General features: G+C 55.0%; 1 protein-coding gene and 1 long non-coding RNA gene across 4 annotated transcripts; one reads left to right on the forward strand and one right to left on the reverse strand.

Annotated features, from left to right (window-relative positions):
• Nucleotides 1-4: 4 nt before the first annotated feature.
• PTPN23 (protein tyrosine phosphatase non-receptor type 23) lies at nucleotides 5-22,800 on the reverse strand. Of its 2 annotated transcripts, XM_061128734.1 has the most exons (26): nucleotides 22,614-22,672; nucleotides 15,615-15,689; nucleotides 13,693-13,830; nucleotides 7,741-7,868; nucleotides 7,474-7,550; nucleotides 6,949-6,998; nucleotides 6,726-6,857; nucleotides 6,459-6,539; nucleotides 6,241-6,372; nucleotides 6,115-6,162; nucleotides 5,796-5,852; nucleotides 5,654-5,712; nucleotides 5,416-5,495; nucleotides 5,189-5,303; nucleotides 5,040-5,105; nucleotides 4,618-4,763; nucleotides 4,153-4,464; nucleotides 3,910-4,064; nucleotides 3,666-3,817; nucleotides 3,401-3,580; nucleotides 1,613-3,314; nucleotides 1,353-1,537; nucleotides 1,166-1,270; nucleotides 957-1,095; nucleotides 768-881; nucleotides 5-698 (listed from the first exon to the last, which is right to left on the reverse strand). In XM_061128734.1, the coding sequence occupies exons 4-26, from the start codon at nucleotides 7,776-7,778 to the stop codon at nucleotides 219-221; spliced, it is 4,605 nt and encodes a 1,534-aa protein (XP_060984717.1). In that variant the 5' UTR covers nucleotides 7,779-7,868; nucleotides 13,693-13,830; nucleotides 15,615-15,689; nucleotides 22,614-22,672; the 3' UTR covers nucleotides 5-218. The 2 variants fall into 2 exon arrangements, with proteins under 2 accessions (XP_060984717.1, XP_060984716.1); XM_061128733.1 differs by lacking the exon at nucleotides 13,693-13,830 and having other exon boundaries at nucleotides 22,614-22,800.
• Nucleotides 4,364-6,302, forward strand: LOC133045999 (uncharacterized). 2 transcript variants are annotated; one of them, XR_009690387.1, is made up of 4 exons: nucleotides 4,364-4,488; nucleotides 4,579-4,783; nucleotides 5,938-5,999; nucleotides 6,163-6,302. It is a non-coding gene; the product is annotated as an uncharacterized LOC133045999 (long non-coding RNA). The 2 variants fall into 2 exon arrangements; XR_009690388.1 differs by lacking the exons at nucleotides 5,938-5,999; nucleotides 6,163-6,302 and adding an exon at nucleotides 5,006-5,131.
• Nucleotides 22,801-24,328: the final 1,528 nt, after the last annotated feature.

The raw sequence follows: 24,328 nt of genomic DNA on the forward strand, positions 1-24,328 counted from the left end.
CGGCCACAGAACAGGTTTGTTTATTCCATAGCAAAGAGCTGAAAAACAGGTCCCACAGAGAAGTGGCGCCTGACCCAAGACCTGCTACCCACAGAAGTGCAGGCTGGGCCAGGCAGGGCTGAAGGCAGCAGGAATGAGAGAGAGACAGGCCCAGAAGACGATGTAGTGAGAGGACCAGGCGGGCGCGCCCAGTCAGGGCTCGTCGAGTGTCCACCTGGTCAGGTCTTGTTGAGCGTCCAGAGCGGGTCCAGGAGGCTGAGGGGGTCGTCGGGGGGCCGTGCGGCCCGCAGCCCCTGCCCGTCGTGGGCCTGCAGGAAGTCCTGCTTGCTCATGCGCTGCTTCCCCCGCAGGGAGCCGTCCAGGGAGAAGGCCTCGGGCGTGAGGGAGGCCAGCAGCTCCAAGGAGGAGGAGGGCGGCCCCAGGCTGGGGGCCTCAGGGACCGGCTGCTCCTCCTCAGGCTGGGGGGCCTCGGGCAGAGGAGAAGAAAGAGGGGGTGGGGAGGAGGAGGGGAGTTGGGTGGACTCTGGGAGGCTAGGGGGCGGCGGGCCAGGGGGCTCCACAGGGCCTGGCAGACTGGCCACCGGGGAGTCCATGCCCCCAGGAGGCCGGATGCTGAGCTTGGCGATCGTGGCCTGGATGGAGCTGATGGGCACATCCCCGCCGAGGACCAGGTCCTGGGAGTCCTGAGGAAGGTGATTCTGGGGAGACACGAGCGGGTGAAGAGGGTGCGTGCAGTGCCCAGAGCCCCTGGGAGGGGCCCCCCTCACCTTCTGGGCGATAGCAGTGCCGGCCGTGGGCTTGCTGGGAGGGGGCACGCCGTGACGCTGTAGCACCTGCTCCACGTGTCTCACCACGGCCTCGTGGCAGAACTTGAGGTGTAGCTGCGGGGGCACACGGGCTGGTGAGCTGGGGGCTGTCCCCGGGCGGAGGGCGCATGCCTGCCCGCTGAGCCTCACCTTCTCCTGGAGCATGTGTTTCCTCTGCTGCCGCATGCGCCGCACCAGCTGGGGCAGCTGGGGGATCCCGCGTCCAGCCTCCACCTCCTGCACGGCCGCGTAGAGCAGCGCGAAGGCCCCCGTGCGGCCCACTCCCGAGCTGAGGCCGGAAGACGGGGTCAGGCCGGCCCCCGGGCCCCCGAGGAGCCCCAGGAGCTGCCCACACCTACCTGCAGTGGACGACAACGGGCGTGTGCAGCGGGCGCTGATGCAGGTAGTGGGCGTGCACCTCCTGGATGAAGCGCAGCAGGTGGCTGGGGCTGTCAGGCAGGCCTCTGCAGGGGGGATGGGGGTCTCTGAGCCAGAGCCGCTCGGAGCCCGCAGCGCCCCTCCCGCCACCCCGGGCAGCAGACGCACAGCTCGGGCCACGCCGGGAAGTGCAGGTGCACGAGAGAGCGCTTGAGGCTCTGGTCGCGGAACTGCAGGCTGAGCACCCGCTCCACGTGCGTCTCGGCGGCACGGACGCTGCTCAGGGCCAGGCTCAGGGCCCCGTGCACCATGGGCTGGCCCCGCTCGGTGGGGAAGTAGCGCGCCACCTTTTGCTGAGGCACAAACAGGTAGTTAGGGCTGGCGATCCAGGGTCCCTGCCCGGCGCCCGCCCAGCCCCTCCCTCTCACCTTCTCCATCTCGGCCTCCGACACCAGCATGACAATGACCGACACCTTCTGCTCATGCACCATGAGCCAGAAGTCGGCCGCTGTGCCAGGCAGGGGGGCCTGGGTGGCCACCAAGGGGGGGCAGTAGGGTGAGAGCCCCTCAACGCGGCTGGCGTTGATGTAGTCGTCCTTGCCAGAGCGCAGCACCACGCGGTTGCTGTCGTAGGGCATGACATCCTGGTGCCGGTTCTTGAGCGAGTAGCAGCGGGCGATGGCGATGGAGCGGCCCCGGGCGTCGAGCTCCTGTGCATCTTGCAGCTCCCGCCACACCGTGTCCAGGGCCCCCGCGGCTCCCAGCTGGCCCCGGAAGGCCTCCAGCTCCTGCTGCAACTGCTGCAGCCTCTCAGGACGCTCATAGGGATCCCTCTCGATCAGCCGCAGGGCCTGTGGCCGCCGGCCCTCAGCCGCGTCCACCTTCATAGGCTGCAGCAGGGGCTGCCCACCCCCGGGAGGCTGAGGGCCTCCATGCTGGCTCTCAGGGCTGGAGGACAGCAGGTCAGCAGCAGCGGTGCCTCGGCGCAGACAGGGGGGCGGCTCTGCTGCAGGGGGCCGTGGAGGCACGGGGCCCGGTCCCGGGGAAGGGGCAGGTGAAGGCACCAGGTGGGGAGTGGGGGCCGACTGGATGGCAGGCGGGGGGGCTCGAATGGAGAGAGGGGCCGCCTGTGGGCCCAGGGGTCTGGGGGCAGGGGCAGGACCATAGGCCAGGGTGGGATGGGGAGGCTGAGGGGGCCCGGCGCTGGGGAAAGGCAGAGCCCCGGAGTGTGGGGGCGGAGGGTCCTGAGAGGGGCCAGGGTACAGCTGGGTGTGCAGGGCGGGTGATGGCTGCCCCAGGACCCCAGGCTGAGGGGCGAAGGGGTAGGGGGCCTGGGTAGGCACCAAGCCTGGGGCCTGGGGCGGGAAGATGTGCGGGTGCTGAAGTGGAAGGGGCTGAGGGGGAGGCTGGGGTGCCATCCTCGGGGCTGGAAAGCCCGCAGGCACCCCGGGAGGGAAGTGGTGCTGGGCCGGGGGCGCTGTGAGGGGCTGCTTGGGCCCCATCGGATAGGTGTAGGGCAGGGGCAGCGGCTGTGGTGGGGGGCCCGGGAAGCAGGCCTGGGGAGGGGCGGGGGTGGGGTTTGGCCGTGGGGCTGTGTGGCTGGAGATGGGGGCCTGGACACTATCCACGGTGGTGGTGGCTGGCCGAATCCCCATGGCCAACTCGTGGCCTGAGAAGTGGGGAGGGGGCGCTGAGGGGAGGCCAGCGAGCGGAGGGGGTGGCCCCACCCCCCCATAGGGGCTGCTCACCATGCCGTGCTGGGGTGAAGACCGGGGCACGAGGCCCAGCTCCGGGGCGTAGGCGGGGGCTGTGTAGAGAGCAGGTCCAGGGGCCACTGCCACCCCTGGGTGTCCCGGGGGCTGGGGGGCCCTGGGCTGCAGCATCTGGGTGGGGCCTGCATAGGTACCAGGCGGTAAGGCGCTGGAGAGGTAGTGGGGTCCTGGGCCTGCCGAGCTGGGGAAGGGGCCGGGAGGGAAGTGGAGGGGGGCGGCGGCCCCCAGGAAGGGCTCGGGGGGCAGACTGCGCAGCTCCTCAGGCAGGTCTCCGGCCTCCATCGCCTCACCCTCCTCCCTGCGAGGCAGCAGCGGCTTTGGCGCTGTGGGCCGTGGAGGCGGCTTCTTCTTGAGCTCTCTGTGGGGTGAGCAACGGAGACGGGGAGTCAGCCCCCTCAGCCTGGCCTGGCTCTGCAGCTGTGCCCAGGGTGTCCCCAAACTCACCTGTCCAGGAGCTGCTGGCGTGTCGCCTCGCGAGCCTGGCAGGTGGACTGCGTGCGCTCCAGCAGAGCAGCCACCTTGCTCTCCAAGTCTGCGTAGAAGTCCTTCCCCTCCTGGGACTTCTTCATCAGGTCCTCATAGGCCTCATAGGAGGCCACCAGGCTCTGCAGCGTGGAGTTCCACCTGGTGGGCAGAGGGCAGGGGGAAGGTGAGCCGCTGCAGGCTGGCTCCGGGAGGCAGGCCCTGGGGCCCAGGGCCAGACACTGACTTCTGGTCCAGGTCGCTGAGCACGCGCCGCACGGCCGCGTACTGCACGTTGGCCTCAGTCAGGGCCCGGAGGACGTTGTCCTGGGCGGCCAGGTTCTGCTCCAGGTACACCCGCAGCTGGTCGTACTTCTTCAGCTGCTCCTCAAACAGCTTCTGTGGGGGGGAGTGGGGGAGGACAGATGCTCAGGGCCTTGCCGCCTGAGGCGGGGTGCCAAGAGCCAGCCCGCTGCCCGCACCCGACCCACCTTCATCTCCGAGTGGTCGGCAGTCACCAATGCTGCCGTGATGTCGTCCTTCTGGATGAGCTCGCGTAGCTGCTGCTCCAGGGACACACGCTGGTCCCGCATCTCCTGCACCTTGGCCAGGATGCGCTTCAGGTTCTGCAGCACTGCCTTGTCCTCTGCGAGCAGTGACAGGCAGTGAGGCCAGAGCCACCCCACCCCACCCCACCCCACCCCACCCCACCCCGTGGGGAGAGGAGGGCTCACCTGGGCTGAGAGCCGGCGAGGGCAGGGCAGCCCGCACCTGGTCCAGGGGGCCGCTGAGCAGCCGCAGGTTGCCAACGTGCAGGTTCATGGCGCGGTGCAGCTCGCTGTTGGTGAAGGAGGCCTTCTCATGGACCTCCATGTACTTGGCCCACTCTCGCCTCACCTCTGCCAGCTCGGCCTTAGACACGGCCGTGCTGGCCCCCGCCGGGCCCGCCGCCTCCTGCAGCTTCTGTTCCAGCACCTCGTCCTCCTCCAGGAGGTCCCTGATGTCCTTCAGGGAGGCCTCCACGTCTGTGAACACCCCCGACAGCACTGCAGGCGGACACAGAGGAGAGGGTCAGCTCCTGGGGCACGGGGGGCGCTGGTTCACAGCCAGGGGGTGGGTGCTATGCCAGGAGAGGTGAAACCTCCGTCCCTGCCCAACAGGGGACAGCAGCAGGTGACCTCCACCTGCTCCATACTCACCCTGCATGGACTGGACGAGGTTCCTGACGGTGTCGGGACGGACGCTGAGAGCCGCACACTTCTCCATGAGCTGGGGTGGGATGTGGTTGTAGGCGTCGAGGTTGTCCACTGTCTCAGGATCCAGCTGCAGTGAATCCATGAACTGGCTGTGGGGCAACAGGACCAGGTGGGTGTGGACTCAAACCCTCACACATAAAAGGAGCCCCCCCCACCCCCCAATTAAGCAACGTCCAAGGTCCTAGCAGAGCGCACAACCATGTCCCAGCCACCAGCACAAAACCTGCCCTGGGCGCTGCTGGAAATGCACATGAGGCCCAGGGCAGGGAGGGTGAGCCAGGAGCCTACCATTCACTGGCCATTCATCACCCCCTCCCCCGCTCTGCTGCAGGCTGCACCCCCACCCCCCACAGCTCTGCACTCACTCCAGGACCTCGTTCTTGTCCTCAATCTTGGCCATCATCTCCCGGAGCAGCTTGGCCTTCTCCTCACTGCAAGAAGACCGCAATTTGTTGGCAGCCCTTGTGTCTCGAGACATCCCAGCCTGGGCTAACAGGGTTGTCTGTCCACTCACCTGTATAGCGATGAGGCTTCGTGTGCTGCCATTGGTACAAGTTTGGCGAAGATATCAGGGCCCGTAACAGCAGGGTCTGTGGGGTTCACCGGCAAGGGCTTCACCAAGGGGGCACCTGGGAGGGAGAGGCAAAGAGTCATGGAGACCAGGCCCACCCAGCCTTGACTGCCTCTGTTCTGCCGCACCTTCGTCCCCTACCCCATCCCAGGCTCCCCTCAGCTTCAGACCTTTCACAGGCTGAAGGGTGTCCAGCGCCGGAACGGCCTCATGGTAGATGAAATCATTATCCTTCTTGGCAGAATTGTACCTGGCGTAGGGGGCGGGGAGGCGAGTCTTGAGTGGTCAGCAGGGACCCAGGACCTCGCCCCCACCCCCATGTGGGCCCCTGCTCTCTGGCCCTGGTGGCTTCCTCCCAATGATGCAGGCAGAGAAAAAACCAGAGCCCCTGGAGCCCCAGAGACTCACTTTCCCCCAATGACGTCCATAGCGAAGCGCAGGGCATCCTGCACGGTGTCAGGCTGGCCCTGTGGGGGAGGAGCGGAGCTCAGTACAACCACGGCCCACCCCAGGACCCCCTTGGCCCGGCCAGGCTCTCCCCCGTCATTACCTTGGCCAGCTTGATGGCTTCATTGAGCTTGTCCAGGGCACTCTGGAAGTATGCAACCTACAGGGGCCAGCAGAGCCTGGTCCAGCTTTCCGTGTGGACCCTGCTCCTCCTGCCTCCCCGACCCAGCCTGTCTGACCCGTAGGTGGCCCAGAGGAGACAGGAGGCCGAGCGGCCACCACACTCCAGCCAGCCAACAGCACCAAGGTTAGTGTCCGCTTGCAGCTCTGCCCATAGCCCACACCTCCAGGGGACCACCCCCCGCCAGGGGTCTAATGGGGCTGGAACAGTCTGAGTGCCCTCCTGGCCCCGGCTCGCTCACCTGCTCCCCAAACTTCTGCTGCTCCTCCGCCTGCTTCCCCATGTGCAGCTGGACGGAAGAAACAGTCCTGCTTACTTAGGGGTGACACCTCAGCGCCGCCCCCCGCCGCGCCCACAGCGCACTCACATGAGCCACAGCCGCGAAGTAGTAGATCTTCATCTGCACCAGCTTCTTCCAGTCCTTCTGGATCCGACCCAGCAGCGAGGCGGTGTCAGGGTTCTCCAGGGCGCGGCAGGCCTCTTTGTAGTAATCCACCACCTGGGGGCCAGGACGGGCTCCGGTCGGGGGCTGGGGGAAGCCAGGGCTGGCCCCAGTCTCCAGAAGGCCCTCGCCCCCCAGCCTACCTGTGCACTGATGCGCGCCACCAGGAAGCTCTTCCTGTTGTCCAGCATGGACTTCTCCAGGAGGCACTCCTGCGCCTGGCCCTGGGGCGGGGGGTGCAGAGGCCCACCTTCCTCACCCGGACAGGCCGCACACACCCCGCCCCGCCCAGCCTCCCCTCCGAGCAGCTCCTGCCCCACCTGGGGCTCAGCGGGTCGCAGCCCAGGCCCCGGCCTGTCCCTCCCTGAGCTGTGCGCCACCGTCCGGCCCCAGCGAGGGCGGCTCCTCACCAGCATAAGGTTGACGTTTAGAGTGAGGATCTGCCGGCTCATGTCCACGCTGTAGGCCTGGGGGAAGTGCTCCCTCAGGTAGGAGAAGGCGCCGGCCGCGCACTGGAAGTGGGTGCAGGAGACCTTCATGCCCTGGGGGAGAGCGGGTGTCAGGCAGAGCCAATCCAGGGGTGGGGTTCACTCTGGAACTGAGAACACTCAGCACCCCGCCCCGCTTCCTCACCTCCTCAGACACCCGCTTGTCCATGGCCCCCAGCATGGAGTGCAGTGCCCCTGGGAAGGCAGAGAACATGGGTCAGGGCTCAGCTGGGGCTGCTGCCCACATGGGTGCCCAGGGTGAGACGGGGTGGTGGTGGGGGAGCCAGTGATCTGGGGCTCCAGCTCTGCACCAAGCAGGGACAAGTCCCTCACAGGCCTCGGCTCCCCAGGCTGAGGCTGTACCAGCAGGGTTGATGGCAAGGCCAGCCTAGGCCTCCTCCCGCCAGAAGCAAAGCTGAGCCACAAGGGGGGTGGCGGGGGAGATGGGGTATCCAGACAAAGAGGAGAGGCCACCTCTGTGCCCAGAGCACACAGCAGCACTCCAAGAGCAGGCAGCCTCGCAGAGCCTCCCCCACCAGGGGGCTCCCCGCGGCCCAGGAGGCGGGCAGAGCTGAGGGAAGGCAGGGGGCGGTCAGGATCCAGGTGTCTTCTGCTGAGATGGGCAGGGCTGGGAGCAAGGGGGCCCCAGGGAAGGGGCGAGGCAGCTCACCAAGGTTGTAGAGAATGCAGGCCTGCTCATACTTGATGTCCTCGTGGGCCACCGACTTCCCGGAGAAGATCTCAGTCCTGGGGACAGGCCGCCACAGTTGTGAGGGGGCAGCTGGTGAAGCGCCCCCTCCCAGTGCAGGGTGGGAGGGGAGGGAAGGGGGCTGGGGAAAACCACCCCAAGCAGCTCCCCATCCTCTATAGCAAGGAGACGGGGAGGGGAGAGAGGGGCACCCTCCAGGCTCCCCCAGCTCTGCCCGCCCGCCCTCACCAGGTGACAGAAACGGCGGCCTCCTGACCCGAGCCCATGGGGACCCGGCTCTGCAGGTAGTGGAGCTGGCCCAGGTACTTGCGGAGGACACTGCAGCCCTCGAAATCACGTGGGACACGGACGGCATTCTGCAGGAGGGTGAGAGGAGGCCGACCGTCATTTGGAGCAGGAGACAGGCCTATGTGCCCACAAATGCCCAGACGGACACGTCGGAGCTGGGGGACTGTGCAGCGTAAGAAATCCAAAGGAAGTCACTGAACAACCGTCCCACCAGCCAGGATGCTTCCACCAAATCAGTTCCACTTTTCCAGGAAGTAGTTTAAAACATGCATTAAAATTTTTAATGTATTTAATGTTTGACCTGTATTTCTGTATCTAAAAATATGAGATACAATAGCCATGAAAACTGAAGACAAGGCTCTCTACTGACATGTCAACATGTCCATAACACATTTACCGTTGGAGAGGAAAAAGCATCTAACAGATAAGCAACATAATTTCACTGCTGAAAATAATACAGAAATAGATCCAACTAGTTATACAAAGTGAAAAAAATCTAGATAGTTACATACCAAAGAGGTAAGTGATCCCTGGATAGTCAGGCTTAACTAGTATAGCTTACTCTGTACATATATATACAGGGACATCTTTGATTATATTATACTGGTTATGTATTCTACATTAATGATTTTTCATTTTTATAGTCATCAATGAAGCTAGTTCCACTTGAGGAGAAACAGTAAATTCTCTCCTCAAATGTCAGAACAGGAAATATAAAGAATCAGGTCGCTGTACACCTAGAACACCACCACAATCAATCCCCTACACGTATATGTGAACTTTTTAAACAAAGAAATAGAGGAAGAAAGGCCTGCAGTATTCCCCTTGGGCCTCGGTGACCTGGGCTGCTGTCACATCCTCACAGCCTGAGCCGGCTTAGGTCCCAGGGCTGAGGGAGCTGGGGAGTCTGGGCAGCCAAGGAGCCTTCCTTGGATCTGTAGTGACTAGGCCCCTCCATGGGACCCCAAACTCCAGATCCAGGCCGGCCCTCCCATAGCTACTGCAAGTCTACAGCACCCCAAAACTGGTGGACATTCTGGGGTTCAAGAGCTGTGAAAAGTCACCCTTTATGTCCCCTGGTGGGGTTCCCACTTCTAGCCTCCTTCCTTAAAGTTCATCCACAGACGTTTGGCAGCACCCCCAGCAAAGCGCCTCTCTGGGGTTAAGTTGTGACTGGTGAGTGAAGGGTGAGGAGGCAGTGGTGAGACACAGGCCCTTGCGTGTTTCTTTGTGCACTTTGCACTCTTAATTACAACCCATGAACCCAACTCTCCTGAGGCTCTGGTTGCTCCACTGACTAAAGCTGGGTCTGAAGAAATGCTGCCATCTTATGGCCTTTTCTGGTAACAACTGGAAAACCTGTGCTTAAGAACGCATAATATTCACAAGGCCTGGGAGGCTCAAAAAGGCACCTATGCTCTAGAAATAGCAGTAGGTAAGAATTCGTTAGCAATGGCTTTCAAAAGCAAATTTCCAAAGTAAATCTTACTCATCCTTAGAAAGTAAAAACGCACATAAAAATACCTTTACCACTCCTAATTCTTAAGAGAAGTGCAAATCAAAATGATGATGAGGTATCATCTTTCAGCACTCAGCACAGAGTCTACAAACAGTAAGTGCTGGAGAGCCATGGAGAAAAGGGAACCATCCTCCACTGCCATGGGAATGAAAACTGCTAAGAGCCACCATGGAGAATGCGACAGATGTGGGTTCACGAACAGAAACAAGCGACCAACCATGCGGCAATTCATTCCTAGGAATAATGCAGAGACACCATCCTTCAAAAGACACGTGCACCCCCACATTCACTGGGACACTGTTTACAACAGGAAAGGATGCAAGCGTCCAAAAACTACAGCCACACAGAAGCTGATACAGAAGGTCAGCTACACCACTGAAATGTTGTGAAGTGATTGGCCTCCAACTAATAAAAAAGTAAAAAAAAAAAGAAGGTCAGCTACATACACACAATGGACTATTAGCCTTAAAAAAAGAATGCAAAAGTGTCACTGGCAGCAACCTGGATGGATCTGGAGATGATAACACTAAGTCAGATATGGAAAGAAAAATTTTCTGTAATATCACTTACAGATAAAAAACTGGATGCAAATGAACTTGCCAAACACCTACTATTGACTTACTAAACAAATTTAACCACTCTGTGATAATGTATATGAAAACAGAATGAGAAAAAGAATTGATATATGTATATGCATGTGTGGATCATGTTTATCTCAAGCACATACACAATTGTAAATGAACTCAGAGAGAATAAAATTGCATTAAAACAAACAAACCTGAAACAACTGCCTGCTCTATTCCCATGAGGCCTCGGTAAAACCTATACTGGGTCACACATCACCACAACCTGAGCAGGTGAGGGTTCCCAAGTGGGAGAGCACTGGGCGTGAGGCAGCTGGGAAGTATATGCCAGAAAGAGAGCAACCCCTGTAGATGGAGAACCTGGTCCACTTTGGACAGCCCAGTAACTCCAGATCAGCACGGGGGAACCGACTCCAGAATTTGTAATAATAGCGTGCGAAAAAAATAATCCAAGGGAAGAAAAAACATATATGTATGGCACTACATCAGTCAGCCAGAGCTCAGGAAAAATAAACACTAAAAATATCCTCTATGCACTGATAAGTTTGAAATGAAATTTAAAAGAAAAGAACAAAATGACAAAAAGAGTGTAAAAATACTGGACAAAAAAAAAAATGCAGCACAACTTTACAATGTCATAATATCAGCCCCTGCCCACCTGCAAAAAAAAAAAAAAAAGAATTTGAGCCGCTGGTATCACCATACAGAGACCACACACGACGTTACAAAGTGAACGAAGAAAGAAACAGGGACCCATCACAGGATAACCACAAGATGTGATAGCTCAAAACTGATAACAGGAACTATGTGACAAAACGCAGGCAGATTCTCACACACAGGCAGAGGGATAGGAAACGAGGGGTAAACTCAAAGGATAAGACACAGGTATAACCCTCGAGTAGGGAAAATAGATTATCCGAAAAAAGACGCGTGCTACAGCAAGGGGCAACCTATTCCACACTGCGGAATCACAACGTACAAAGGCAATGAACGAGTGGAAAGTAGAAAACAGCTGCACGTATCCGGCTACCTCATTTAGGTACACTTAACCAATAAAAAATATAACGTTAAAAATATTCTATGCATTGATCAGCTCCAAATGAAATATCAAATAAAAAAAGAACTAAATGACAAAAAGAGTCTACTACAAGGATTTCAGGCCTGGGTGACGAGCTGTGGCTGTCACATGCCTGGGTCTGGGCGGGACTGCATGGCTGGCTGGGGGACCTAGGGAGGACAAGTCAGCCAATGAGCCCCCAGTCGCCCCTGGAGGGCCTGAACCCTCTGGATGGGACCACCATCTGCAGATCCAGCTGGGCCCTCAAGCACTTAAACCAAGCAGGCGCTCCCAAAGGATGGTGGAGCCTTTGAGCTGAAAGAGGACCTCCAGGTTACCTCCTTCTGCTGGACACCCCGCCTCCAGCCTCCATCCTGAGACTCGGCCCACCCAGGAATGACAGTACTTAAAGGCACTAACTCCCGGAGTCCACCCAAACCCATGTCCACTGAGTCGGTGATGCCTCCAGCCATCTCATCCTCTGTCGTCCCCTTCCCCTCCTGCCCCCAATCCCTCCCAGCATCAGGGTCTTTTCCAGTGAGTCAACTGTTCGCATGAGGTGGCCAAAGTACTGGAGTTTCAGCTTCAACATCAGTCCTTCCAATGAACACCCAGGACTGATCTCCCCTAGGATGGACTGGTTGGATCTCCTTGCAGTCCAAGGGACTCTCAAGAGTCTTGTCCAACACAACAGTTCAAACACATCAATTCTTTGGCGCTCAGCTTTCTCTACAGTCCAACTCTCACATCCATACATGACCACTGGAAAAACCATAGCCTTGACTAGATGGACCTTTGTTGGCAAAGTAATGGACATGGGTTTGGGTGGACTCCGGGAGTTGGTGATGGAGAGGGAGGCCTGGTGTGCCTGGCTGTGATTCATGGGGTCGCAAAGAGTCGGACACGACTGAGCGACTGAACTGAACTGAAAGGCACCTTGATTCCACGGGGTGGGATGTGTCTTGAGGGTGAAAGGTGAGGGGAAAGAGGCAAGGGACCACAGCCCTTCGGTGTTTTTCTGGGACATTCCCCTCTATTTGACAGCCCAGGAGCAGGACTTTCCCTAAGGCTTTCTGCCGGAGTAACCAGTTGGGCAGGAAAAGTGCTGCCGTCTTGTGGCCGTTCCCTGTAATAGCAGCTTGAAGACCTGTGCTTGTGTCTGCTGGGATTGTCAATGACACGTGCCCTCCAGAAATGTCCGGGGGTGGCTAATCGAAACAGAATTCAAAAGGGGCCCACTTTCCAGAGCTCCTGTTCACCAGGTACAAATTGTACTGGGACTCTTAAATGACACCCTAGGAACACTGCCTCTGCATCGCTAATCAGCAGGAAAACGCACATGAAAACTACAACAGGGTACCACCTCTCCCGCTCAGAATGGACATCAACAAAGAGACTACTGACAGAAAAACCGGGAGAGAGCAGGGAGAAAGCGAAAGACCCCAGAGATGTGGGGAGAAATGGAAACTGGCAGCAGGCACTGTGAAGACGCAGAAGGAGGGTCCTTAAGGGCGGAAACGAATAGCTGTTAACTCCGGCAGGCCCACACGTGGCTGGATATCAAGGAGACAACCATCGATGAGAAACACCCTTGGATGGTGTCCTTTCCTGAAGCAATAGTAAGAATAATGGGACATGGGAGAAAGCAAAATTTCCAAGCACAAGGGCCTGGAAAAAAAAAATTAGTACAGCTTTACAGTGCAATAATATCAGCCCCCAACACCCCTTCCCCCCAATAATGAAACTGGGCCGTTGGTAACATCATACACAGATCAAGACATAATGTTACAAAGCGCACTAAGACAGCCAGAGAGAGGAACCCATCACAGAACAACCGCAGGGGGTGACGTCTGACTGATGCACAGGAACCATGCGACAAAAGGCACGCAGATTTTCTCACATAAAAAACAAACTGATTTTACCAGAGGCAAAGAGGAAACGAGGAATAAATTCAAAGGGTAAGACACACTTACACATACTCAACTAGGGAAAATAGATCATCGGGAAAAAGTCTCATGCTACAGCAATGGGCAACCTATTCCGCACTCTGGAATCAACACACAAAGGCAACGAACGAGTGGAAAGTAAAAAACAGGTGCATGTATCTGACTACCTCATTTAGGTACACTTAACCAATAATAAGCGACTGAACTGAACCAATAATAAATATAACGTCAGAAATACTCTATGCATTGATCAGCTCCAAATGAAATATCAAATAAAAAAGAATTAAATGACAAAAAGAGTTTACTACAAGGCCTTTGAGCCTAGGTGACAAGGTATGGCTGGGCAGCCTTGCGATCAAGGCGGGACTGCGTGGCTGGCTGGGGGAGCTGGGCAGGACATGCCAGATGATGAGCCCCCGGTCTGCCCCTGGAGGGCCTGAACCCTCAGGACAGGACCACCATCTGCAGATCCAGCTGGGCCCTCAAGCACTCAAACCAAGCTAGACGCTCCCAAAGGACGGTGGAGCCTCTGGGCTCAAAGAACACCTCCAGGTCGCCTCCTTGTGCAGGACTTCCTGCCTCCGGCCTCCATCCTGAGAGTCAGCCCACCCATGACCACCACCACCTAAGAGCGCCTTGATTCCAGGGGATGGGACGTGTCTGGAGGGTTAAAGGTGAGGGGGAAGAAGCAAGGGACCCCAGCTCTTCAGGGTTTTTTGGGACACCCCCCTCTATTTAACAGCCCAGGAGCAGGTCTTTCTCTAAGGCCCCCGTTGCCAGAGTCACCAGTTGGGCAGGAAAAGTGCTGCCGTCTTGTGGCCATTTCCTGTAACAGCAGCTTGAAAATCAGTGATTCGGAACACACTCAGGATTCATTTTCAAGGCTTGCCGGGTTCTCAATGACACATGCCCTCCAGAAATGTCCTGGGGTGGATAAATCGAAACAGAATTCAGAAAGGGGCCCACTTTCCAGAGCTCCTGTTCACCAGATACAAATTGTATTGAGACTTTTTTAAACAGCTTAGGAACACTGCCTCAGCATTGCTAATCAGCAGGAAAATTCACATGAAAACTACAACGGGGACCACCTCGCCCATTCAGAATGGACATCAACAAAAAGAATACTGACAGCAAAACCGGGAGACAGCAGGGAGAAAATGACGGCCCCAAAGATGTGGGGAGAAATGGAAACTGGCAGCAGGCACCATGAAGACCCGGAAGGAGGGTCCCTAAGGGCGGAAACTGACAGCCATTTACATGATCTGGCAGGCCCACATGTGGGGACAACCACTGATCAAAAACACCCACGGATGGTGTCCTTTCCTGAAGCAACAGAATAACTGAGACAGGGGCAGAAGCAAAATTTTCAAGCACAGGGGCCTGCAGGAAAAAACAAGCAGTCGAGCTTTACAATGTAACAATATCAGCCCCCCCCACCCAAAATGAAACGGTGCCACTGGTAACATGCACAGACTAAGACACAACGTTACAGAGTGAGCTAAGACAGAGAGAGGGACCCTTCACCAGACAACCACAAAAGGGGATGTCTGAGAATTGATACACAGGAACTATGTGGCAAAAGGAGCGCCAACTGTCACTCATAGAAAACAAGCTTATTTCACCAGAGGTAGACCTGGAGGACAGAGAGGGCAACGGCACCCCACTCCAGTGCTCTTGCTTGGAGAACCCCAGGGACGGGGGAGCCCGACGGGCTGCCGTCTATGGGGTCGCACAGAGTCGGACACGACTGAAGTGACTTAGCAGCAGCAGCAGACCTAGAGGAAACGAGGGATATATTCAAAGGGTAAGACACAGCTGCTGCTGCTGCTGCTAAGTCACTTCAGTCGTGTCCGACTCTGTGCAACCCCATAGACGGCAGCCCGTCGGGCTCCCCCGTCCCTGGGGTTCTCCAGGCAAGACACTGGAATGGGTTGCTATTTCCTTCTCCAATGCATGAAAGTGAAAAGTGAAAGTGAAGCCTCGCAGTCGCGTCTGACTCTTGGCGACCCCGTGGACCGCAGCCTACCAGGCTCCTCCATCCATGGGATTTTCCAGGCAAGAGTACTGGAGTGGGGTGCCACTGCCTTCTCCAAAGACACAGGTACACACACTCAAGTAAGGAAAATAGATCACTGGAAAATATCTATGCTACACCATAGTACAACCTACTGTGCACTCTGTAATCATAACTTACAAGGCAAACTGTGGGTCGGGAAAAAGGTACATTTATTGAATTAAGTCAGTCCCATACAGCTAGTCAAAATAAACATCAACCCAGGAGATCAAACTAGTGAACCCTATTGGAAAGCAACCCTGAAAATTCAGTGGAAATACTGTTGCTGACATTGAATCTAAAATTTGGCCACCTGATGCAAAGAGCCAACTCACTGCAAATACTCTGACCCTGGGAAAGACTGAAGGCAGAAAAAAGAAGGACGCAGACAGCATGAGATGGCTGAATGGTATTATCGACTCAAAGGACATGAGTTTGAGCATCCCTCAGGAGACAGTGAAGGACACGGAAGCCTGGCATGATGCAATCCATGTGGTCCCAAAGACTTGGATGTGACTGAGCAACGACAACAATTTATATATTTTCCATCATTAGTTTTGCTTTTACAGAGGAAAAATTATTGAATTTAAATGTGAACAGTTTTATCTCCCAAACCAATTTTGTTCACACCTGTGTAAAAATACTGTCCTCCTACCTGTCTGAGCAACTCCAGTTTCTTCAGTTCCTCGTTGTAGGCTTCTGGATTCTCTCCATAATTCTTCAGGACAAACTAGAGACAGAGACAGAGAGGACGCTGTAAATCAGGGAGAGAGCATCTTTCCTGCTCCCGCTTCTGCCCTCGGAGTCCTCGGCAAGCACCAGCCACGGCTCAGGAGGGAGTCCAGACCTACTACAACCATCTCATCTCCTGCCCCGCTGGGAACTCGACCTCCGTAGCAAGGCAGCGCCAAGACACATCCTGGAGCAGCCTCCTTTTTTGAGCAAAATGGAAAACACGCCTGCACAACCTGGCTGGGATCCCCTGGCTGGCCCCATCATGCTGCCATCCTCCCTACCAAAACCCAACACTGGGCCAGCTCAGAAAGCCGGGGAATTCAGTCAGCTGAAGTGGGATCCTACCAAGCATTCGTAAATGGGCCCCAGTTCAAGCCTCCCTTGTGTCTCGGGCCCTGCTGAGGCCCGGAATCACCATCGTAATCCCGACCCGGCAGCAAATGTAGGAAAGAGAATCACGGGAGCGGGGGAGCGCGAAGCCTCCCCCCGCCAGCCCGCCCTTCCGGGGAAAGAGCGCCCCAGAAATAAGCATCCTCCCCGGTGAGGAAAGGCCTGTGAGGTGTGAGGGGGATGACCCAGGGGAGGGAGGAGGGGAGGTTACTCCCACATCAGAGGCGCCATGACAGGGACGACACTCGCCAGCCTGGACCACCAAGATCTACACATCGTGGCCGCTCCCCCACTCCTGCTGGAGGACCTGGCGTCCGGGCCAGCAGTCTGGGGGCCCAGATCCGTCACTCCGCACACGCGCAGGGCACCGATCCCCATCTCCCAGGGCTCCTTAAGGCCCCAGCCAAGGTCTGTGAGGCGGAGAAGGGAGGCGGCGGCTGGCTCTCCAGCGGCACACTCACACCGCGCCCGTGGCCCACCCGTCTCCCTGGCCCCTTCCCAGGAACTGTGACACGTGGCCTCGGAGTGAGCCCATGGGAACCTGGAAGCCGCGTGACCGCGTTAGCCACCTGGCAGGGAAGCGAGAGAAGGGACAGGCAGAGGGAAGCGACTCCTGAGCTTCCTTCAGCTCCATCTGGCCACAGTTCCAAATCTCTGACCCCGACCCTCTTCCACTGGTTTTACCTCCTGCCAGTTCGCTATCCCCCATCCACCTCTGGCCCGGACACCCCACCCCTTCAAATCCACCCCTCATCTGGAGGATCTAACATGACTCCAGTGTGACTCCTGATTTTATATCCTTCTGAAACACATGCACTCCTGGGGAAAAAAAAAAATAAAGCCCAGTTTGCTTTTCTCAGGACAGGGAGATTATGGAGAAAGCTGTAATCTAAAGGGGAAAAAAATGTAATCTGAGAAGAATGTGTACAACAGTGCTTCCCCAAACCTCCGGGACCAAATCTAATCTCAGAGCAGAGTTCACGGTCCTCAGTCTGCTCCCAATAGCCTTCAGCTCCCAGGGACACCCAGCCAGCAGCACTCTGAAATGCCCGCTCTCAGGTCTCAATGCTTGTCCACGTGTTGCCTCCCACACCGTCTCTGCTAAGACTCAGCTACAATGTCACTTCCTTTAGCATCAGCTGCTGCTCTCCCCACATTCGGAAAGTGCCTCCATCAGACTGTGTGCCTCCCAGCAGGGTCATGTCAGTGACCACCCTCACCCCAAACAATGAGTCTATCGGGGTTGCATTTACAGGAAATGCACAGGATGGATGAACAGACTGAATAATACCAAAGGAGACACTCAGAAAAATTGAGACGATGTGACAATTTACCCAACAATTATCCAGTCTCCTTGAAAGACAAGTATCATTAAGGGGGCTAGAGGAGAGGAGACTATTGTAGATTAAAAGAGATTAAAAAAAAAAAAAAAAGGAACAACTAAATACTCTATGAGAACTGTGATTGGATCTGAGTTTAGAAGACAACAGTTATAAAAGATGTCTGAAGATAACAGGTGAAATTTAAATATAAAAAATAGTAGGCAATTTTTGTGGATTTTCTAAGGTGTGATGATAACAGTATAGTTATACAGAAGAAAATCCTCTTAGGATGTGCTGAGATGTGTACAACTTACTTTCAAAGGTTCATGGGATAATGTGTGTGTGTGTACAGAGAGAAAGAACACAAATATGGTGTAATGTAACTATTACCATTGTTGTTGTTTAGTCGCTAAGTCATGTCTAACTCTTTTTTGCATGACCCCATGGACGGTAGCCCACCAGGCTCCTCTGTCCGTGGGATTTTTCAGGCAAGAACACTGAGGTGGGTTGCCACTTCCTTCTCCGGGGGGGGGTCTTCCTGACCCAGGGATCAAACTCACATCTCCTGCATTGGCAGGCGGATTCTTGACCACTGAGCCACCAGGGAAGCCCAGCTATCAAAATTAATAGAATTTGGGCGAGCACTGCATTATTCTTTTGACTTTTCTGTATGTCTGAAATCTGGAAAACGAATGTTTTAAGAGTTGCTGAGGGAACTCCTGGGTGGTCTAGGGGTTAGGACTTGGCACTCTCACTGCTGTGGCCCAGGTTCAGGCCCTGATCAGGGAGGTGAGGTCTCGCAGGCCAAGCGATGCGGCCCAAAAAAAGAAAAGTGAGTTGCTGAGCTAAATGATACCTAAAACAACCCTTTCCTCACATTATCATTTCTTAGCCTCTTGTTGGATCCTTTGAGAACATGATAAAAGCCATGAAACAATCTCCTTACTAATATTCATCTATGCATAAACACAAGGATTTGCCAACATGTTCAGGGGGTTCAGGTTGAAGCCCATTTATTGGGCTCTTGGTTTATAATCCTCGCTGTGATTTAGCCAATCCTTCACCCCACCCATCCCCCAATTCACAGACATAAAATGTGGCCTCAGCTATAGGGTAAAACTTGACCATCTAAATGGGAACATGTTCTTTCTCCGATTAGCTCCCTTTTCACAGGAGGCTTCTGTTTGCTTACCCCGAGGCGACAGTACAAGAGGAGCCCAGAGGCCCTGAGGGACAGAGGCAGAAGGGACCTGAGCGACATCTGAGAGTCCTAGAACCAAGGTTTCAGCTGCCATCGCTGGGAACACCTGTCCCAGCGGTCATGCAGTGGTGAAGGGGCGAGGGATGACGCCTCTGATGGCAGCAGACTGTCCCTGAAGGAGACCATTGACCTGTCTCATTTCTCCTCCAGGATCTGCAGCTAACACTGAGCTCCTACCCACGGGCCAGACACTTGACAAGCACCTAGTAAGTCACTCAGCCCTAAGAACAACCCAAAGGTAGACGGCATTGTCGCCAGCATTCTACAGCTGAGGAAATGGAGGCAAGGAAGGTAAGACACTTGCCAAGGTCACAGCACTGATCACTGACGGAGCACTGACCAAAAGCCCGGCGTCTGGGCTCCAGAGCCCATATTCTTGACCACACATCAGACCAATCCATTTCTATGTTGTAAACACAGTTCTCATAAAACACCAAAAAATGGGAAGTGAAAACAGATCTCCGGCCACGAGGTGAGTCAATGGAGCAGAGAGGTGATTTTTTTAAACTCTGACAAAATCCGCTATGGCTAGATCACTCACTCCCCCTACTACACAGAGGTACGAGGCGGCTGAAGGTTAGAGTCAAGGACAGAGACCATCTCTCAGACAGGCTCTCTACAGCACAGACTTCTGCAGAGCGAGAAGCAAGGTCTGCTCGGGATGTGAGGGTCGCCACAGAGCCTGAGAAGGCAGGCCCAGCAGCTGGCAGAGCCCGGACCTCGGCAACACGGATTAGGAGTAAGATACTAGAAGGCACCGCCAGGACCCCAGCACACCTACACGGATGTCAGCCAGTTGGGGCTGAGAGGACCAGAGGCCCTCCAGAGCCCAGCCAGGCTTTGGAGAAGCTGGGCTTCTTTTTTCCTGAGAGAACAATGAGACCTGTGAACAGTATCATGTTGCAATCATGTCCAGGGTTCAGAGCCACTGGGAGGAAAAAGCAGGGAAAGAAGAAGTTATAAGTTAAAAATACACAGGCTGGAAAGACTTTTTCCAAAGAGAAATACCAAAACAGAGTTAAGTCCTGGCTATGCCCCTAGGTTGCTAATCGACCTGGGCCTGGTTTTTCACCTGTAATATGGTGTTCATATTGGCTGCTTTTGAACTGTGGTGAAGACTCTTGCGAGTCCCCTGGACTGCAAGGAAATCAAACCAGTCAATCCTAAAGGAAATGAATCCTGAATATTTGTTGGAAGGACTGATGCTGAAGCTCCAATACTTTGGCCACCCGATATGAAGAGTCAACTCACTGGAAAAGACCCTGATGCTGGGAAAGATTGAGGGCAGGAGGAAAAGGGGCAACAGAGGATGAGATGGTTGGATGGCATCACTGACTCAATGGACATGAGTTTGAGCAAGTTCTGGGAGATAGTGAAGGATGGGGAAGCCTGGCGTGCTGCCGTCCACGGGGTCGCAAAGAGTTGGACATGACTTACCGACTGAACCACAATTACCTGCTATGTCTAACTCACAGAGCTGTCATAGGACTTGAGCTATTTCCTAAACAGAGAAAGAGGATGCTAAGCTGAAAGTATTGTTTCCAATATGCCAAGGCCTGTACTAGGGACTCAAATGCATTAACTCATTTTTTTAAAGTATATCTTGTTTTTCTCTTTTTATTTATTTTAGTTTTGGCTGCACTAGGTCTTTGATGCTGTGCTCCGGCTTTTTGTAGTCGCTCCGAGCGGAGGCCACTCTGCTGTAATGCATAGGCTTCTCACTGTGGCGGCGTCTCTTGCTGCAGAGCACAGGCTCTAGGCCCAAGGCTTCAGTAGTTGCGCCACGTGGGCCCTAGAGCGCAGGCTCAGTAGCTGTGGCACACGGGCTTGGTTGTCCCAAAGCATGTGGATCTTCCTGCACCATGGATCAGACCTGTGTCCCCTGCATTGGCAGGCAGATTCTTAACCACTGGACCACCAGCAAAGTCCCTGCGTTAACTCTTGATGCCCATAAGCTTATAAGGTATAGTATTAGTTCTGTTACAGGTGAGAAAACTGAGGCCCAGATTAGTGAAGTGATCATTTGTAACAGCTGAAGTCACTCAGCTATTAAGTCAAAAAGGTGGTACCTAAACCAAAGTCTGCCTGATTCCAGTGTCTATACTATTTCTGTGACATTACTCTGCCCTTTTACCAAGCAACCAATGGCCCAGAATTCTGTAGGCAGATGAAAGTGAAAGTCACTCAGTCATGTCAGACTCTTTGTGACCCCATGGACTATACAGTCCCTGGAATTCTCCAGCCCAGAATACTGGAGTGGGCAGCTTTTCCCCTCGCCAGGGGATCTTCCCAACCCAGGGATCGAACCCAGATCTCCCGCATTGCAGGCAGATTCTTTACCAGCTGAGCCACCAGGGGTAGATGAGATCACCCGATCCTGCCATTCTTTGCAGATTAGAAAAATGGGAACCAGAGATCAGCAATGGCAGTTCTAGAACTCTGGGCCAAACTTCCTAATTCTTGACCCAGGGTCAAGATTTTGTTTCACTTTCTCTGATACTAACATGATGTCATTCATCTGTGTATGCTTTTGTCATCCCATGGACGATGGGGGTGTTTAGCGTCTGTTCTTAATTTGATATACATCTTGGCATTAAGACAGTAGATGGAAAGGAGACCAAACTTTGGGAAAGAAGTAAAAATTTGGAACTTTAGATCAATTAACCTAATTTCTGGCAAGTCTCCAGTGCTCCACTGGGGCCTGGGGTTTGATCCTTGGTCAGAGAACTAAAATCCCATAAGCTGGGGGACTCGGCCAAAGTTTTTTTTTTTTAATCTAATTTTCTGGTTTTACAAATGAGGAAAAAGATGCCCAAAGAGATTAAATGATGGACTCAGAGGAATACAAACTGTTAGTGTCTGAAGGAAGGCAGTGGCAGCGTGAACAGAGAAAGGGAGAGCTTCTTGGAAAACTTCTTCCCCAACCCGTTTTCTTTCTTCTATTTTTTCTTCTCAACCACCTTACTCAGTGGGGCACCATCCAGATTCTGGCAGCAGCTATACTAAAACCACACGGATGTCAACCTGCAACAGCCTCCTGGTTGCTCCTTTTCACTTCTGCTCTGTCCTTCAGTGGTACCAGACGGTCCTTCCCAAGGCAGATGTCTCAGAGGGTACCTGATGCCCAATCGACACACCTGGCCCTGCTTTGTACCAGCCGCACCTGATCTCCCCACAGCGGTCCCTTGCCTTCCTCAACGCCAAAACTGTCTGTTCTCTTCCATCCAACTGAAGAGTCAGCAAAGGACTGCTAGGGTCGCTCTGGAAGCTACAATACTATTTATCTCCTCTGCGCTGTCGCGAACGCAGTAACGCTCCCCTAAACGATAGAGATGTATCTTTTGGTCCAAAAGAGTTCCAGATAAGGTTTTTCTTCTGAGACCAGACAGAATTGCACCAAGTGTTACAGCCACTCCAATCACAGAGGTCAGGCTGGCCGGGGCCTTAAAACACATCCTGAGCCATCCTCGGCGTCCGTCCCAGTCCGGTCGTAGACGGACAGCACAACGAGGGCCAAGCACAGCCTTTCCACCCAGACTGTTAAGGAGGGCCACCCACCGATCCCCGCAGGGCGGTGCTGGCGCGGATGAGGGGTGGAGCAGAACTAGGTCCAGAGCGTCACGCCGAGGAAGTGAGGCGCCTCGGCGGGGATCGCGGATGGCCGGGAGAAGAAATCGGAAAACAGGTTCCGATCAGACAGCGGGTACTACCCAGGGCTGGCGGGGTCGGCGGGTGGTGGGGAGACGCTCTACGAGCGCGCAGAGGTGAGACAGGGTGCGATGGAGGTGAGCCAGGCGAAGGAAAGCCAGCGGAGGCCCCTCCTGGCCTCACCCGACCCTGCGACAGGGCCTGGGGAGATGATGGACGCGCAGGGGGCGTCACGCGCCGGCGGACTGAGAGACGCGGGAGAAAAGGGGAGGGGGCGGGGAGGAGGAGCTGCCCTCACCTTCTTTACGGCTGGCTGAAAGTGGAAGTCACCGGCCTCTTTCAAGTCCAGCCAGATCATGGGCATGCGGGGCACGGCCTCCATGGCCGCAGGCACCCGCCGGCCCCCCGGCGGCTCCCCAAGCTTTCGCAGCTGCAGGCTCAGCCGCGCGCCCCGCCCCTCCACGCCGGAAGTCACTTGTCACGCGGGGATGGAAAAAAAAAAAAAATGCCCCTACTGCCTGCTGGGAGAGGCGGTCCCCTCCCGTGCAGCCTTTTGCGCAGGCGCATTTTCCATTGCGCATGCTCAGTCTCTTGCACGCGGGCACGTGTAGAGGGCAAACCTCCAGCCCGAGGCGAAAGGGTTTCTGGGAGTCGTAGTCTCTCTGCATCTAATTGCTAAGCAGGGAGGTAACTGGTTTCTTCTTCCTGGGCAAAGTAGACCGCAGGGACCTGGCTCGGGCTCCAGGCGCTCCCCACTCAGGGGAAGGACATTAGAGAACGTAGCCATAGACTTGTAGACCCTAAGTAGTATCGAGGGCCTTGGTAGATGGGGTCAGATGCTGTGGTAGAGATAACGTGGTGGAGGGCCACCCCCAGAAGAAGTAACTTAAAAACAGCCTTGGAGTAAGGGCTGCCTGGCCAAGGAGACAGGGCTAAGAAGCAAGCAATGCTTTTCACCCCAGGTGTCGAGCTTTGGAACAGAGGAGTGACTTGTTGGAGACTGGCACACTCGGCTGAGCCTATAAGAAGGGGCACTGCCTAAGAGATGGCCAAGTCCGTTTTTGATGATGGGGAGAGAACTGGTAAATGAAGTGTAAAGCGGAAGGGGGAAAAGAGAGAGAGACTTAGAGCGATGGGGGTGGGGATGACTATATACAGCCACGCGAATACCTTTCAGTCTAGAAGGAGACCAGGGAGCAGACAACAGTTATCAGCTCTGAAGAGATGACCTGTAGAGCAAGGATTTTTAAATCATGTGTATATTACCTAGCTTTAAAAACACATAAAATGGAGAATGGCTTGTTAAGGCAAAAGTAGAAGCAAGGAAGTTAGCGAGGAACCTTTGGTAGTCTTCCAGGAGACAAATGTCGAGCTGGGGCAAAGGGAAATGAAACACGGGCAGGTTTGAGAAATGTTTTAGGGGGAAAATGTGGCAGAACCTGAGATGAATGGATGTAGGAGATTGAGAATATAAAAGATTATTTCCAAGTTTCTAGCTGGTAAATACCTGGGTGGCTCCACAGCTGTTTTCTGACATGGTAAAACAGGGAGGAAGAGGTTTGGAAGAGAAGGACAAGGGTTCAGGGCTGTCTGTGTTGAGCTGGATATAGATTCCCTTAAGTTGTTCAAGAGACGATGTGGGGGGGACCATGGCTCAAGAGAGAGGGTTCACCCACAACCAAGGGCCCAGGTCCCCTTTGCAATCCAGGATCTACCTTCATGCCAGCTGGAGTTAGAAGCAAAAGAAAATCCAAGTACACAAATGTTCACAGCAGCATTATTTATAATATCTAGGAGGTAAAAATAAATCAGATGCCCATCAACAGATGAATGGGTAAGGGAGATGTGGGACAGCATGCACTGGACTGTCCTTCAGCCTCAGAAAGGAAGGACATTCTGATACATGCTCAACAGAAATGAATCGTGAAGACATGACGCCAGTGACATACGCCAGACACCGAAGAACAAATACTGTATTAGATTCTGTGTTAGTTGCTCAGTCATGTCCAAATC

This window comes from Dama dama, chromosome 24 (genome assembly GCF_033118175.1).
Source record: "Dama dama isolate Ldn47 chromosome 24, ASM3311817v1, whole genome shotgun sequence".
NCBI lineage: Eukaryota > Metazoa > Chordata > Mammalia > Artiodactyla > Cervidae > Dama > Dama dama.